General features: G+C 36.0%; 1 protein-coding gene across 13 annotated transcripts; it reads left to right on the forward strand.

Moving 5' to 3' along the window:
• Positions 1-1,068: 1,068 nt before the first annotated feature.
• LOC103703927 (probable serine/threonine protein phosphatase 2A regulatory subunit B''delta) lies at positions 1,069-15,890 on the forward strand. 13 transcript variants are annotated; one of them, XR_003385007.2, is made up of 15 exons: positions 1,069-1,798; positions 5,065-5,313; positions 5,422-5,527; positions 5,611-5,710; positions 7,051-7,156; positions 7,355-7,445; positions 9,088-9,229; positions 10,514-10,661; positions 10,784-10,893; positions 11,774-11,930; positions 12,025-12,150; positions 12,271-12,423; positions 14,118-15,367; positions 15,498-15,614; positions 15,708-15,890. XR_003385007.2 is itself a non-coding variant. In XM_008786993.4 (13 exons), the coding sequence occupies exons 1-12, from the start codon at positions 1,610-1,612 to the stop codon at positions 12,409-12,411; spliced, it is 1,665 nt and encodes a 554-aa protein (XP_008785215.2). In that variant the 5' UTR covers positions 1,069-1,609; the 3' UTR covers positions 12,412-12,423; positions 14,118-15,890. The 13 variants fall into 13 exon arrangements, 5 of the variants coding, with proteins under 5 accessions (XP_008785215.2, XP_008785216.2, XP_008785217.2 ...); XR_603519.4 differs by having other exon boundaries at positions 14,118-14,201; positions 15,298-15,367; positions 15,498-15,890; XR_603520.4 differs by having other exon boundaries at positions 15,298-15,367.
• Positions 15,891-18,264: the final 2,374 nt, after the last annotated feature.

Here is an 18,264-nt window from a genome sequence, read left to right on the forward strand (position 1 = left end):
GGAACTGAAAGATTTTTTTGTGAGAATGGAGCAATATATGTTGGGAGAATTTCATATCGGCTTTCGTTTTCTCCTCTTTTATTTGCCAAACCTTTAGACTATACAATGCTGGCTCTCTGTACAAGTTTTAGAATCCATGTGATTGAGAGTAATTTGATATAGAAAAATAAATTCTACATCAAAGTATCATATTTAGTACAAAAAGTAAATGAGAGAGATGGTAAAATGAATGGTGAATTCTATGTCTATTTTTTCGAGAGAGATGGTATTTATTTTTCTATGCTGGATTGCAGAGTGGAGATAATCTAAAAATATCATTTCTTAATGAAAATACATTCGCTTATATTATATTAATTATATTAATACAATTAACACTAATTATATTAATATATATATATATTATATTAAGGTATTTTAATATAATAATTAATTAATTAATAAAAGTTAAAAAATATTAATAAAATTAACAAAATATTTATTAATTATAAATGATATATAAAATAAGATTTATTAATAAATAATGTATTTATTTACATATCAAAACATACTAAAATTTATTTATAATAATCAATTTATTTTCTAATATATGTATAATTAATTTTAAAATACTTATTTACTGATGTAAATATATTTCAATATTTGAAATAGCCAGCATTAACCACATTTATATGAGTGGGCCATAAATAACCAGCAAATAGATTGAAAAAAAATTTATTACTAAAATTATTTACTCAAAAATATTGTTGGAAATTTAGCAATATTTCTATATAAAATTAACTTCAACAAAATATTTTAATTTTTCGTCAATCAAATATGGTAAAATTTTTTTTTTTAGTAATTATTTTTTTGGTTAAATGATTCTAAGAAATCATGAGATTATATCTCAACCAAAGGAACCCTATAATGTAAAGCAGCATGCGATTCAACTCCCAAGATATTAGAGAGGAAACAATTAATTGGACGGCCCAGATCATCGACCAATTAATTGGACACCGTATATAGCTACCCTATATATACAGCTGTATACGATGAGATACGATCGTACCCTGGCCCTCCTCTGCCTGCGCTGAACGAGCCGGGGGGCATCTTCTTGCCGTTATATTTTGGCGTTCCAGGTCTCGGCGCTGCTGTGTTGCACGGTCTCTTTGTTTCTCTCTCTCTTTTCTTTTCTGCGAGGGTTTGGAGGTCTCGTCTTTTTCGAGAGCGGTGGGAGTCTTGATCCGAGTTTGTCCCTCCGATCTCCGATGTGTTAATCTCTCCTTCTCTTCCCATCCTCCTATCGTTTTCCGCCTCTCGAGCGGTGGCCTCGAGCTCGATCCCAATCTATGAAGCCCCGGAGCCGGAGGAAAGAAGGATTCGGAACGATCCCAGGTGCCTCCAGCTCTCCATCTTGAAATCCAGGGATTTCTTGCTGAATTCCGCCTCCTGTGGCCTGGATTGGAGGTTTGGATTCTGGTGGCCCAGTGGTGAGGGAGGGAGGAGGCCTGGATTGGATTGGAGCGGTGCGAAGGGTTTGCCTGCTGTGATTGCTAGGAGGGAAGTTTGGATTTTCTTGAAGGGGTTAAGGGATTTAGGGTTCTTTTATTGCATCTCTTCGCGTTCTTGGTGTATGAGAGAGATAGGGAGTAGTGGGGATGGATGCGGAAGTGGAAAGGTACGTGACCTCCCTCGACCCGGATCTGCTGCAGCTGGCGGAGGTATCTCCGTTGGCGTTGAAACAGAACCCGGATATTGCACAAGGGCTTTACTCGCAGTGGCTTACGCTACCGGAAACTTCCAAAATGGTACCTCTCGTACGGTGAATATCATCTGTTTTCCATTTTTTAAAAAATTTTGGCTTTTGTGGCTCCTTTTGTTCAGCCTACTTTCTTTTTCTTTTTTTCTCTGGAATTTGAGGGGCATATTGTCGAAGTATTTTATGCATATCAGATTACTGCCCTTCTCTGGGCATTTACTTGGACATGATCATCACATGAAGCAGTGATTTAGGGCTTTCCCTTAACTTAATTTGTATGCAAACTGGGCCTTCCTGCTTGTACGTGTAGGTCATTAGGGTGTAAAGTAGCACATTCCGCATGATGGGAGCCAACATTCTGAATTCAGTATCTAGTTTATTTGCTGGAGCTTTTGGAAGGAAACCTTATTCTTTTTTGTTAAATCAAATGCTCTTTGGTCCTTAAGCATTTGAACAAATGTTTGCATTAATCTGGACCATTTAATGGCCAAGAGGTCAGGATAGAAGGTGAGCACCTCTTCTATTTTACTTCTGTTTTTGTAAAAGTAACTAATAATAATATTACTCAAGTTGATGCCTTGACTAACTGTCAGGTATTTTCTGTTTATATTGGTGGCCATAACATTACAATCAACCTGAACATTAAAGGTCAAAAAGATAGATGAGCGGAAATAGAAATAAGAAAGTAGAAGAAACAAAGAAGAAAAGGACTAAAATAAGATGAAGACGATGATTGCAATGATGATGAAGAGAAATAAAATGAAGAAATGTACATGTGCAAGAATGTATAAAGGTAAAAAGAAAATAAACAAAATTGATACAAACAGAATAGAAAATAGACGGTGAGCACACCATTTGGTAGTACAATTGAAGAGAGGAGACATGTCTCTCTTCACTATTGTGGCTATCAGGATGGTCTGCATGTCATGTGGACAGAGGTTGATTTGTTTGCAAGTGCAATGAACGACTAGTTTTCTCTCATTTTAGCCTACTCTTGTGCAAGTCCATTAGCACGTTCAAGGTTAATCTTGACCTTAAAAGATACAGCAATAAATAAAGAAAATATGAAATGCAGTCATCAGATTGCTTGTGAATTGCTATTTCATTTGTTGGCTTAGCTTCATCATTTTTTAGGAAGAGTTATTTACATAGCATACTGGATTTTGCATTAATTACTAGGTCAATAATCAAATATAATAAATATGTGAACCCACTGCTAGTTCACCATTTAGATGGTGATCGATATCTGCCAAGACATATAATTGTATGTTTAGACAATTTAAGTGGACTAAAGAACTGCTTAGGACACCAGTTAATGGTCCATCACTGCATGGCATCTAAGGAATTGCTCAAGCGTTTAAATTGCTGTTTTGGTGAATTTTCTTCAGCAAGATGTGTATCATATACCAATACCCTGAACCTTCAATCGCTACACTTTGAATAAATTTACTTCTGACTTTCCAGATTTTGTTAAACAAAATGAATTAGTTGACTCATACTAATTGCTAATTGTTTAACTCAAAACAATGTAGGGAAAGGATTGTCTTGTTCATTTGGATCAAATGTTCATCTCTGGATTCATGCTTTCTTCTTATTATACAGATGTATCACACAAGCCAATTATTAGTCAAATTTTTGTTATGTTTGATTGCAGTGGAGGGAGTTAAGGCCCTAAACCCATCTGATTTTAATGGTTGTGGTTAGAGCACCGAGCACGCAATGCCCAAAGATAAGATGGAATGGATGAAGCAGCAGTATGAAGCAGAAGGTGATGAATGATTGGTAGGCTCATGGCTGAAGGTGGGAAACTAAAATTTGTGAATGGAACACTAAAACTTTGCATGGAATCTTGATTAACATCTTGTTCACGTAAGGGGAGTTGTTGGCTTAAGGAAATTGATATATTAATTATAGGGAAGATGATGGACAGTGGAAAGAAAAGAGTGAGATGTCCAGCTAGACCATTGTATTATAAAAAATGCTTTAATGGAGCAAGAAGGAGTCAAGCCTTCTTCATGCAACGAAGATTTGATAAGGTTTACTCCATTTTTCTGGTTTCCGCCCTTTTCTGTTGCAAACTTGATATGTTCAGATTTAGGATTTATTTTTAAGGATTCACTTGTGGATTCCACTGTCTTTTTGCAAGATTCAATCAAAAAAGTCAGATGACTATTGTTTATAGACTCAGTTTCAAGGATCCATACATCAAGTTATTATGAGAGCAAAGAGATTCTCCAAAATGCAAGAAAACAATGGCAAGATATGAAGATGGATGGTTTATGTGATAATTTCCTTCATAAACTGGATTCTGCTGAACTCGAAGATGCAAGAGTTAGTCCACACTCTATGTGAGGAGTTGACATCTGAGGACTGTCTAGTTGTCGCTCATCTAATGGTTGACAGTTTATGATCAGAAGTTCAATTGATAAAGAAGCCAAAAAAGTGTAGAGAATTCATTTATTAAAGATCTGCCAGAGGAGCACCTGTTGTAAATTTGATACTTGGTTATTCAAACAATTTTTTACCTCCAAAGCAAAACAACCCCCCAAAACACTTCATTATAGGTGGCTCTTAAGAGTTTCTATGCACTTATCTTCATGTGATTTTGATTATCTGTGCTGACCATATAGATAGGATATAAGTCTCATCCATTGTTTTCTAAATTGACATTGTGTCATGTATTATAACATTTCATCTGGAACAAGATAGACCCGAAACATGTTTTTGCTTTTGTTTCTCTTGATGGCTCAATGATTTATATTTTGAGGCACTGGCCTGCATCAGTCACTAGTTGATATGGTATATATGTTGATGGGGGGGTAGCATGCGGTCAGTATGCCCTGGTGCAAATGAGAAAAAAATTAAAAAAGGCGTACCAAGTGGTACAGGTTTGGTATGCTATGTGGTGCTTTAGGCCTGGTTTGCTACATACTAGCAAGTATGGGGTGGTGTGTGTGGTTTTTCAATCCTTGATGTGCGTCCAGTATTACATGATTCAATTCTTTACAATATATCACAACTTATAATTCAGAAAGAAATGGAAGTCCAATGTTAGCTTTTGTTATGTATGCGTTGTTGTTGTGATCCATATCCATCCATCCTTGGATGTCAGTAAATCGTAGTTAAGGTGGCTATCATATCGATCCTAATATCATGATTATTTTGACTTGCTTAACAATTGATTAAGCTATAGGAGCTCACAATTTGTTGCATTATCACACGCCTCACTCTGCTCTTATGGTCCTTGGTTGTGTAAATTTAGACCAATTGATGGCAACATGTGCCAAAATTTTGCATGAATGCTTCTTTCATTTGCCTTTTTGGTGTAGGTGAAGTCATTAATTGAAGATGCAAAAGCTGGTGCCCCCCTGAATGTTCCTGGCAGCTGTAGTGGCACAAATGCTGCGGCAGGCAACCCATTGCCTTCCATGTTCGTTCCTGGCAGTGCACCTCCTCTTTCACCTAGAAGCACTACTGGATCTCCTCGTGTTGCGAAACGTGGTACAGGGACTGGAGTTTCATCCTTTGCATCTCCACTAAAATTAGTTAGTGAGCCAGTGAGAGAAGTCATACCTCAGGTACTGCCTTCAGATTAAATTTTATCGTATGTAGTCAATAACATTTTTTCCAAGTGGCTGGGAGTCTTACCACATATGGTTCTCACTGACTGATTCACACTGTAACAGTTCTATTTCAAATATGGGTGTCCACCTCCAGAAGAACTGAAAGAGCAATGCTTATCTAGAATTGAAAATATTTTCTTTGGCCACGTGGATGGACTACAAATTCATGGTGAATGACTTATATGGGATGCTCTTTTGTGCCTGTTAATTGCATCTCAAGCATCTGAATATTTTCTGTTTTTGGAAAATCAGAATTTAAATCTGTCACAAAGGACATCTGCAAGCTACCGTCATTCTTTTCCGCTGCTCTTTTTAGAAAAATTGATGTTGATTGCACTGGAACTGTAACCAGGTATGCAAGTTTTCTATTTTCTGAGATTTAAGATGCAAGTTCATAGGCTAAATTCATTTCTTTTTTTATTATGATATTCAAATGTATCCATGTTTACTTACTTTTTTTTGCTGGTGATAGTTTTTAAGCCTTTCTTGTCTCATGACTATCTCTTCCTCATTCCTGTACTAGTGGTCCTTTCTGGTCAGTTAACAATAAATATAAAACATGGCTTTTGCCATTTGAGCATCTTGTTATCAGTTTTTGTTTTGGAATCTTTCCTTTTTCATTTGAGAAGGTACTTGTGGCTCCCAATGTGTACTTTGAACCCCTAACTATTTTTCTTGTGCGGTAGGCTCTAGTTCTAGTGGCTTACAATTTAAGTGTTGTGTTTTAAATGCATAATAACTACTTTAAGATATGGACTATATTAAGTACCATTTCACTTAATTTAATTTATTAGATTGCTGATAAACTATGCTTCTAATTTGATTTGATCTCATCCATTCATCAACTGAACTTCTAGGGGTGCATATAAGTTGGTCTAACCCTTTGAGTTAATGGGCTGACTTGATAGAATGGTTGGTTTGAGTGAAAAAATAGTAAGGCCCATAAACATGAATACTTGGTCAGAGAACTTGGACATAATCTTAATGTAGTAAATTTCATTACCAGATGAATATATGAATAATATATTCCTTGGAAAGGCTTGTTGACACATTCCTTTCACAGAAATGAGAGGCCCGGGAGTGCTACCATCTCCAAGTTCACTACAGCTGAGTTATATCTCTAAGGGTGTTGAAATTTCTGCTATTCTCAGAATCTTATAAGGCCCATAGCCAATGATAGCAGGCTATGGTTATGATTTGTGAGATGGACTGCATCCCTATATGTGTACAATTCCTCAGAAGCCTCCACAACCTTTTTATTATAGTTATTTACTCAATGAACTGGGAGAGTTGTATAGCAGCCTTTCTAGTTTGACTCCTGCAGCTGTTGTTTGATTCTTTATTGTCTTCTCTGTTACATTTTTGAGCCTGTAGTTCTGTTTCAATTCGTGATAAAACTCTGAATTATTGATGCCTTTTGTTTAATATATATATTTGGTATGCTTGGTAGAAAATTATGTGGCACAGGAGTTGTCATTCATAATGCTGTTTCATTTTTGCATATGCATGGATGCTGCCATATCTTTCTATGAGCAAATTTTGGAATTCTTGGTCATGATTTTTTTCTTCAATTCCATTTCGTGTTACAATTTTACTGGAGGTGTTGGAAACTTAGTTTTATATTTACTGCCATTTCTTCTCATTATAGCTCTTCTTCCAAACTTTAATTAGCCATCCTCTTTGTGATTTCAGGGATGCATTTGTTGATTATTGGGTCAATAGCAACATGATGACAACCGATATAACGACACAGATATTTAACATTCTGAAGCAACCTGATCGCAAGTACCTAAGTCAGGTCTGTCTCTTGTGTTTCTGAATCTTCTTAAGATGCCACTTCTAGCACTCCTCTCTGTATAACCTTCAAGCCACAGAGACTGGCGTCATTGTACAGTTAACTATAACAATGGGTTGCTGGGGCTGCAAGTCTTAGTGTATTTCTACGTGAGCTTATCTTGCTGTTTTTGTTTATTTAATTCAAATTTAACTGATATAGGAGGACTTTAAACCTGTCCTTCAAGAACTTTTGGCGACCCATCCTGGTTTGGAATTCTTACATGGCACACCTGAGTTTCAGGAAAGATATGGTGAGTCTTTTATTGCTTTACATGTTTATTGTGACAGAATTGATCTAGTCCAATTATGTCAACGTTTAATGCTGGGATTCGCTAGTGGCTGATGAGCATCATCATTTTGAGATAAAAAATACATTAACATGTGATTGCTAGTATTATGCTGATCCTTTACATTCTTGTCTCTATATAAGTTAAATCTTTAACTTGAGGATGATCTAAGCTTTGTTTCTGGCCAGTGACTTGGGATGAACAAGTGACTAGGAACAATATAAACTATACACTTGCATTATAAAGTGTATGGAGTCAGTTTATAATTTGAAAATACAAGTTGTATTGGAGAGTGATGCTTGTTGTGGAAGACAATGAGCGGCCATGTTGATTACTGCTTGAGACACTCTTAATTGTTTTTTTAATAATTGATCTGCATAATAATACAAAGTGGATACCAAGATCTGCAATGTCAGTATCGAGTACCGTATAGGGATCTTATCAGTTCAGTACGGTATGCTACAGTACATCCCTGTACCGAAATAGCTCTCTCATTATTTTTCTCAATTTTTATTTCGGTACGCCTCGATACAGGTCGGTATGTCTCGATATGGGCTAGTATGCATTTCGGTACACCTCAGTACAAGTTAGTACACCTTGGTATGGGACAATATGAGGCTTGTACCGACTTGAAGTTAAGTTTCGTACCAGTTTTCTTCTGGCACGGTATGGTATGCCCGGTAGCGGCGGTGTGGTAGACCGCGGTGGATACTCCAGCAGTGAAAGTTCCACAGTTCTATAAGCATTACTTTATTCCTACTTTAATACATAAGTTTTAACTTGTTTGACATAAAGGAATGGTAGAGCATCACACTTACTGAGGACATGGGATAACTGATAAGCATGTAGGCACTCTATCCAGTAATGGACGCTTCATGTTCCTATAGATCATGATGGCGTGTGAAGCACTCTACATCAGAATGTATAGAAAGCACTTTCTAGATTTTGATTCGAGTTGCGTACTTGTGTATATGTTAGCTTATGTGCGTATCTCTTCCATATCATAAATAGGAAAGAAACCTTCTATTATCTAGAACAAAATTTTCCCATTTTATTATTATTATTTGATATTTTGGTTTCTTTCTCGTTTTGGGTTTAGTTCGGTTAGGAATGCTAATATTATGACAATCATCAACAATTATTCTAAGATTGCATTTCATGGGTGCTCTTGATGAGATTAGTTGGTCTTTGTTGTAAGATGTTTGATTGGTTCAATAAATGGAATGCCATTCCATTGAGGTGGATTCCACATATTGATCCTCATCATTCTAATCCTGCCAATCTTCTGCTTGTCTTTATTGGTGGTATGCCTCTTGCTATTTGTTAATTGTCGTCAACTGGCAATATATAAAAGTAATGGTTCCATTTACATTAGTCTGGAGACTATGTTCTGTAGCTTGCCTGCCTACCATGTTGTGGATGTGTTTGGTGAAAGATATCATGATTAATCATATCATTGTGCAGTTTTTCATATTTTGTTCCATATATTTGCTGAAATTTTCTCAAAAATTTGCTTGGTGAGTTACTATTTGATAAAATCTTGCAACTAAAACATCATATCAACATTTTCTATCTAATGCATACGATCTCTAATCCTTGTTGCCAGCGGAAACTGTTATATACAGAATTTTTTACTATGTGAATAGATCTGGAAATGGCCAACTTACCCTCAGAGAACTGAAACGTGGGAATTTAATTGCTGCAATGCAGCATGCTGATGAGGAGGAAGATATTAACAAAGTTTTGAGGTAATTTTACTTAAATCAAAATTTGCAATTCATCTGGCTTATTGAGAGTTTTGGTATGGTTTGCAAAGTTCATATTACTCTTGGTGCCTTTTACAGTGGTCATAATTCACATTTGTATTCTACAGTACACATGTTTCTCTCTAGAGTGTGAATATCCATGTTCTGCCTAGTGGCTTCGGAATCAGACCTTGGTCACTTCTAGTCAACACGAGAGTACATCGCTAAAAATGTTAGTGATTGATTATATAATGTTAATAAAACTTCCCCCCTCGCCCCAAAGGAGAATGAATTCTCTTCACAATTATCATTCTGTTGAACAGCAACCGGGCAGTTGTGCAAGAATTGTAAATTGTAGAGGATGTAGCATAGAAAAGATGTAGATAATTGATTCTTCATGTTTCAGGAATTTAAACCTTATTTCAGATTTGCTGTTTTGCAGAGATCCAAAACTAAATTCAGATCTGTGCAGGAAATCTGTATCCATTTTGCTGTAGTGATCTATGATTTTAGGCAAGTCCTCGATCTTGAAGATAACTAAGAGAGAGAAAAGATAGAGAAGAGAAATTACAAAGAATTTCAACCATTCAACTCATAATATGCGTTATTGCCCCTTCTCCTTTTTATAACACAAAACCTGACAATATTCAGAGGACCATACAGATTCACTTGCAAGCATTCGTAAAAGGAGATGACCAAAGACTTCCTGGAAATTGTTAAATAAGGTTTTCCAGGAAAGCTTACATAGAATGTAATTAAAATTACGTTGAAATGTAATCCTAATTATTTCAAAACCTTCCCAACCCAATTTGCATGAAAAATAGAATCTGCGGGCACTAATCACAAAAAGCAAGACTCGGAACCCATTTTAGATTAGTTCTAGAATTCAGTGCAAGAATTACAAAAAAATATAAAATATCTAATCTATCCTGAAAGATGCCTGATCAGAAAATTTTGCAATTTGACCTTATGAGCTGAAATATTTGCTGCTTAATGCTAGAAAACAGCAATTGTAACAGGAAACAAATCTCTTTACATTAAAATTACCTGGATCTAAAGGTGAAGCAAAGCTAAAGCGCATCGTGATATTTGACAGATGCAATCATGTGCCTATGATGGTGGCTGTTATGAGCCATACAGTTTAGCACGAGAAGGACCAACATGTTGTTCTATGATTGCTTGTCTTGTTAACTTGTAGCACTAATTTTGAACCTTTAACTTCTCGAGTGACTATCAGTTTTTGACCGTGGGATAAAAGGAGTTTTCTGAGTTTGCCTGTTCTTGCAGGTACTTCTCATATGAGCACTTCTATGTAATATACTGCAAATTTTGGGAGCTCGATACAGATCATGATTTCTTGATTGACAAAGAGAACCTTATCAGATATGGAAACCATGCACTGACATATAGAATTGTTGATAAAATTTTTTCACAGGTTTGTATTTTTTATGCTTTCATGATTCTTCAGACTGCTTAAAATAACTTACATATTTATTCATGGTTGGTTTACATTTTTAGAATTCTTTCTGACATTGTATATGTTTCAACTGTCCTTAGGCACCGAGGAAATTTACTAGTAAGGTTGAAGGGAAAATGGGCTATGAAGATTTTGTTTATTTTATTCTGGCAGAGGAAGATAAATCATCTGAACCAAGTCTTGAGTATTGGTAATTTTCAACTCCTATTTGGAAATAACTGATAAATTACAGGTCCTCTGTACTTGGTTTATTGGGATTTCTACTATAATACTATCCTATTTTCACCCAGCCTAACATGTTATCTTGAAGTTCACTTTTTGTTGATTGGAAGATCTCTTGTGAAACACATCAGATTTTGATTTTATCTTCCCTCTTTTTCATAGGTAACTTCTTTTAATAGATGAAGATTCATTTTCCTGTCAAAACTTGGGCTCTCTCAGTATTTAAGTTATATAGAGGCATGAATGAGATAGAGCTCTGATATTTAATACGACCTTTTAGTGAGTGGCTGCAAATGAGTTGCAAGAGGGTTATACTTGGTGTGTCATATAGAGACGTCAGTCTTGACAATTACCTGTCTACTGCTGAATGTCTTTCTGTAGTGTGTTGGAATGTTTATTAGTGGGGCAGCTCTTCTTATGACTACTGGTTGAGAAAGGAAATCTAGAAATTACCTCCATATCATGACAACATGGGACAGCTACTAGTTGTTCATGTTCGGAGTTTCTATGGAAGAGAGAAATCATGGAGGGAACTACACTGTATAGGCCTTAACAATGACAAAGAAGGAAAAAACTTTCTCAAACAGCAGCTAGACAAAAGTAAGTGAAAAGCTATGGAGCATGTCTTCAAATTAGCCAGTATATCGCTCTTATAAGGGGCCTGTATGGTTCAATGTCAGGAGGTTTTAACATATAAATTTGTTAAAATCTGTGTGCAATGATAGCTGGTGGATTGGGGCCTACTTACTATTACATCTTGCTCTGACACGTGCTTCACAAGTGATGACTGTTTATTAATTTGAACTTATTTTCCTCTATCCGTTAAATTTATTCACTTATATTTTCAGGTTCAAGTGTATAGATTTGGATGGAAATGAAATTCTGACTCCCAACGAAATGCAATTCTTTTACGAGGAGCAGTTGCATCGTATGGAATGCATGACACAGGAACCTGTACTCTTTGAGGACATTTTATGCCAGATGATTGATATGATTGCACCAGAGGTCACCTTATTGCTGCTATGTACACAACATATATTTTTGTATATCGTTTATCTAGGCATAATTTCAGTGTTTCTGACAATGTCTTTCTCTGCAGAATGAGAGCCACTTTTCTCTACGTGACTTAAAAGGCAATAAACTTTCTGGCAATGTTTTTAACATCCTTTTCAATCTCAACAAATTCATGGCATTTGAAACGCGCGATCCGTTTCTTGCTCGTCAAGTAAGTGCACTAATCTGTATAGATGAACTTCTTGAAAGTCAGGGTATGACACAAGACTGGAGTGACTATTGCTAATGCTCTTAAAAAGGGGTCTCAGTCTTCTTGAAATGGTTTATGCAGGAACGTGAAGAGCCAAATTTGACTGAGTGGGATCGTTTTGCGCACACAGAATATATTAGGCTCTCAATGGAAGAAGATGCTGAAGATGCCTCTAATGGAAGTGGAGATGTTTGGGATGAATCACTTGAGGCTCCATTCTAAAGTCAAACTAAGGTGAGCAGCTGATTATTTTCTTCTTTTATCATGTTTAATTGGTGCCAAGATGATCTCCCTTTTTGTTCCTTTTCTGTTGATCAAATGTGAAGTTTCAATTTTTTATCCCCAAAGAAAAGATTAACTGCCATTTCTGATTATTGGTATGAATTTAAGGTAGTCACATGAGTGACTACAAATTGCATGGGATCCACTGAAATGTTGTCTGGTACTGAAACAATACCAAGCGACACATTGTGGATATAGATCTTAGTATATAAAAAAAAACGTGTTATGTGTCATTTATTAACTAAGATTTTTTTCATGTATGGGCTTGTGAATAACATGTCAGAACTGAACTGAAGTTGATTATGAAAATTAACTTGGATGGACACTTCAAAGGAGGATGACTTGGAAGAAAATTTGAAATATATATTAATTAACTTGAACTAAAGTTGACTTTATCGTAGTGGTGTTGATAAACTAGTAGGTATTAGTACTTTTGCTTGCTTACATAGTTTATTTTGGTTGAAAATGTCAGCTTGTATGACCTAATATATGGTCCATAGACCGTATTAAAAGAAATTCTTTAACAGGTGGAATATCACATCCATATAGTGTTCATGATAATTTTCTCTGACTATAATGAGTGGACACATGAATCCTAAGAGGCTTGTTGAGGTGGTATAAAGGGGATTAGTGAGCTTAACTTTTAGTTGTTACAACAAAATGAAGAGGTTGGAATGATTGAGTGTACAGATTATTTTGTTTGGTAAGATTATTGATTGCTTTAATGGTCATAAATCTATGAAATAAACCAAGAGTTGAAGTATGGATACCAATCTGTAGCAATGCTTACAGATTCAGTATTGTACCAACACATGGTAGTAGGCCTTTTGGTGCCAACACCTCAACAATAAGATGATGTACCAACTACTAGTATTGACCAGTACCAGGAGGTATACCGGTACCAATACTTTATTACTGATAAATTTGGTATGGCTGGTGCGGACCTATGTGCTCTAATACTTCAGTCCTTGCTTGGAGCTACATTTGCATGATATATTTTCTATCCTTCTTTACTTTTTGATCTAGGACTTTGCTAGCTTTGTAGCTATTCTTTTTGATCATTATTCAGGACATATTTCTTTAGTTGTGATTTTTTTCCTTCACCTCTAGTTTGGGAGTCTCCGACACCAACTTAAGTTGTTCCATGTCCTTCAAATGACAACTTAAGTGATATTTTGTATTTTAGTAATTCAAGAGGAGCACCAAATAGAGGGTTATTAATGATCAATATTGCATGAGAATAGACAGTGATTCAAGTGCTCTTACATCATAACATAAATTCTGGGCTGATATGGTAAAATTTACAGACTGCCCATCCTCTGGTTTTCTCCCTTCTCGCCAACTCTTGCTGATGATCTGTTTTCCTCCTTTTTTTTTCCATGCGCCTTCTCTTCTTTCTCTCCTTTTATGACCAGTGCCCCTTCACACACACACTCTCTCGTGTAAGATCCGCTCTCACTCTTTCCCTTTGTCTTTCCCATGCACCACTCCACTCCCTTCCTTTTCTATCATTCCCAACCTGATGGGAAGTTTTAAGACCTTTCGAAATAATGTTCTAGTCATGTTGGCTCATTTAACTGAATTTTAGAGACTTGCTGTATTATTTTCATTTTCCCATTCTGTTCATTGCTAGTCTCTTCCTCCAGTGCTGTTGGATTTGAAGGTGAGTCATCCTTAACATTGTTTCGGCAAAGCATGGAAGACTGCAAGAACTCTCCCTTGATAAGCACGTACGTCATGCTGCTTATATTTTTCTTTTACCTTCATTCTCATGATCTCATCATTGCTGTCATTACTTTTACCCTTTTGGTTTTTCCTTTGCGTATGTTCTACTTCCATTTGCGAGGTTATTTTGCCCTTGTAGTTTGCTTGAGTGTGCCATTGTTTACACTTTACACCATGTATGCCCCGATCTAATTCAGATAAATTTTCTTTGTTTTGGAGCACTTTGCTGTTCATTTTTTTCTGAAATTTTGTATTCTGGTTTGCTACTATGTTGTGCAGAAATTCATATTTTAGACAAATTTTGAAGGTATATTTTCTTATCCTAGATTGTTTAGGTTGATTGCTCTCATTGTGATTTATGATATACCCTAGTTTTGTTAGAGGTTTCAGGCTAATTTGCTGCTGCTGTGAATATGATAACCTGACTTCTTCCCTTGATTTTCATCTCTAAATTGACTTCTTATGGAACCTTGTTGCGTGAGAGAACCCGAGAGGTATTTGACTAAACATACTTAGACATGATAGGTCATGGTAATAATTAATCAAATTACCTAGCCTCTCCAAGATCCTAGAATAAAGATTCAGACGTGTAGAAAAAGTGGAGAACTGGTTTCAGGAGGAAAGAAAATGGTTTTCAATTAATATTTAAAGAAGATATTTCTACTTGTTAGCTTTAGTCTAGAAGGTATAGCGTGCTAAAGATGGATCAAGTATTTGGATTGTGAAGACTGGAGGCTGGAGGTCCTTGCGGTCGAGCTTCGAACTTATATTTCCATTTGAATGAGTGAAGTAGGTTTACCCAGTCTTCTCTCTCCTATGTTGGCAGGCTCCTTTCTGCATTGAAATCATTCTAATTAGAATTGTATTGAAATGAAATGCTAGAATAGCATGAGAGTTACCTCTTCTTTTGACATGCTGCTACAGACCTGCCTTGTCAGACCAAGGTCCCTTCTGTTATAAATTGCAGGCATATATCTGCATCTCTAGCATAAAATCGACATTGTCTCTGTAGCTTTCTACTAAAAGTAAGCTATCTTATTTTCGAACTCTGGCTACTGATGGTTGATCTTCCTGGTATTTGATGATGGGGTCCATGAGTAGGTACCTGAAAGAAATGCTATGGTCCTGCGGATGCTTGCTCAAAGCTGGCCAAGAAGCAGCTAGATAAATTGTATGGCATGCTCCTTTGAAGAAGGATCTTGGCAGCTACATCCGTCCTTAGTGATGATTAATTACAAAATTCACAACATAGTTCTGACTCCAAAATATTTTTTCCCATGTGCAAAATTTTTGCTTCTCAGGCAAGTGAAAGCAAGTGGCATTCTGGAGCAGTTGGTCAACACATCAGTGATGCTGAATGATGGCATAAAAGGAGTGCAATCACTCATCCTTCGTTTGATTCCAGTTATCCCAGCCAGGTACCAGGGGTTTAAGGATTACTGGCCTTATAATTGGAAGAAAAAATCAAATTATGTTTAGTTGCCGGTTTCTTTTCTTACCCTTTGCTACAGTTCGTGGAAGCACAAGAAGGCAATTAAATCTTGAGTTTGTTCCTGGCATGTATTTGCCCCGAGGATGGTACATCTTATATGGTGGTTTATTGTAACATGTTCCTCCCTTTATTAAAATTTATATGATGTGAAAAGATGGAAAAACTTTTATCACCTATATTTATTGATTTATTTTTTTAATTAGAATTGGTAATTGTCTAAAAATAGTCAGAATTTAGTGTTGGCATTTTATAATTCAGAAGTTGGCTAATAAAATATTCTCCCCAGCTGCCCAGTTGGTTCTGTAGTAGCGCCAGTCTCTCCCGTCTCAGCCGTCTGGGAGGGAACGGGTGAGAGCTTGTTGGCCAGACGATTTTTTTTTTTTTTTTTTTTCCTCCTGCCTTGTGATTTGTAAAACCATTTACTCGGAGCATTTCTTGTTCCTTGTTGCTGTTACACCGTTCGATTCATTCTGCATTACACCTAATAATGCGTCTTCTCGCAGGAATATTTAATCTGCATGACTGCAGGATAGCACTCAAACAACGCACCACCTGAAACGCCCCTTGTTTGTATAATATGAGACGGACATAGCATCCGGGGAATGTTAGGTACGGTGCGCGTATGGATTATTTGCTTACGAGATCATACAGATTTAGTACTTTTCTGACATGTAATTTAGTGTCCACACTCATGTACCTCAGTCAGTGGTTGCCACTCTTCAGTGATGAGATTGCGCGAGTTCTGGGATGGTAGCATTCCCACCGTGTTTTCTTTCTTTCTTTCTTTTCTTTTTAAAAGAAGAAGAAAATTATCGTCACCCAATTCATCAAAACTTAATTAAAAAGAAAAGTAGTATCATCAAGCATCCTTTTATTATCCATAGAGGTATGGCAAGGTTGGTGACTTTAGAGTTCAACGAATGTGCACCGAACACTTGAGCCATTGAAGCAAACCTTGAATTGTGTCTTCCCTGTGGAAGTACCGAGCTGAAAGCGGAACAGGTTATTCTCAATTTGCTGCCGAGTCGTAAGAATTCCTTACCTGTTTTTGAAATACCGTCTCCCTGGGCGTGTCAGCTTCTCTCATTTCAGCTTTCAGGTTGAGCAGATGATGGTTCTGTGGGCCTTAGGGTTCTTGTTATTGTCTACTATTAATCAAGCGTAGGACGTGTACGGAAAATTAAATAAAGCTCGACCAATTACTACGAATCCACTGCTTACACGAGTGTCGATGCCGCGATCTCTGAATTAACCATGCCTTCGGGAATATAATGAGGTGGTCAGATAAGCTTGGTTACAATATAGTATGTGTAATTATCGCCATACCAAGTGGGAATAAATAAATAAATAGTTGCTTGCATTATATTTCTAGATTATCACCATCAGAGTGAGAAATAAATATATAAATAAATCGATAAATTAATAAATCCATATTTTTGCGGTTATGTTTCAGCTTTATTTCTGTAGGGAGTGCGGTAGTAAGAAAAATGGCACAATGTGTACTTTTTTTTTTACAGGACATTCAATTTTTCATCTGTTCAGTTAAATAGAAACACAAAAACATGATTTTTTTTTTATAAAAAAAACTAGCATTTTATTTTTTGCAACCCTCTAAAAAAGATCTTGTGGTTGGGAAAGTGGATCTGGGGAAAGAAACCAAAATGTTGTTATATAGAAATATATATTCTTTCCACGAATATATATATATATATATATATATATATATATATATATATATATATATATATATATATATATATATATATATACACACACACACACACCTTTTTGGGGGGATTCAAATTCGGATATTCATATATTTAACATTTCAGTAAAAATTATTTGTATCTCTAGATTCTTAATAATCTGGTTCATGCTTGTCTATATGATTACTGAAAGTATAGTCAAATAATTAAATTATAACTCCTTCATTATCCTCATCTCTTTATAATTATATTATATTATTAATTATAATTATAAACTCTATTTAGAAATTTAACAATTATCAAGAATAATATCTAAATATATGTGCATATTTACATGTATGCATACAGATATTAGTTTGCATTAAATATTTATATCTATTGAACAAATACGTGAGTAACACATTTCTTGAACCTTTTAAAGGTCATGACTTCAGAAACAGAATATAGAATTTCTTGATGTTTGATGATCATGTCTCAAGCAAATTTATGCTAGTTCTGAAGCAATTGGACTCAATCCATTTGACAAAGGGTGATTTGCCATAATTAAGTGTTGCTATGATATGTTTTAAGGGCAATTTGTGGTGGTTTAGCCAATTTTCCATCGGCAACGAGGTCCGTCTTTTTCCCCGCTCTCTCCTACACCTTTTCGTGGTTTTGATGCATGCATTAAATGCTGGATGGGCATATTTTTAATTTTGTTGGTCCGTTAAATACGTCATTGTCAACTTATGTAGCCGCTGCTTTGTGCATTTAATGCGCCACCGAAGTTACCGCAACTGTTTAATCAAAGAAAAGTTATCACTCACCGTTGACCTGTGAACGAAAACGTTATATTAGAGAGAGAGAGAGAGAGAGAGAGAGAGAGAGTAG

The sequence above is a fragment of the Phoenix dactylifera genome, chromosome 5 (assembly GCF_009389715.1).
Source record: "Phoenix dactylifera cultivar Barhee BC4 chromosome 5, palm_55x_up_171113_PBpolish2nd_filt_p, whole genome shotgun sequence".
Taxonomy (NCBI): domain Eukaryota; kingdom Viridiplantae; phylum Streptophyta; class Magnoliopsida; order Arecales; family Arecaceae; genus Phoenix; species Phoenix dactylifera.

Coding starts and splice junctions, on each gene's coding strand:
- LOC103703927 (XM_008786993.4), top strand. CDS start 1,610: ATGAGAGAGATAGGGAGTAGTGGGGATGGATGCGGAAGTGGAAAGGTA. Junction 1,799..5,064: donor AAAATGGTACCTCTCGTACG/GTGAATATCATC, acceptor TTTTTGGTGTAG/GTGAAGTCATTAATTGAAGA. Junction 5,528..5,610: donor GGATGGACTACAAATTCATG/GTGAATGACTTA, acceptor TTGGAAAATCAG/AATTTAAATCTGTCACAAAG.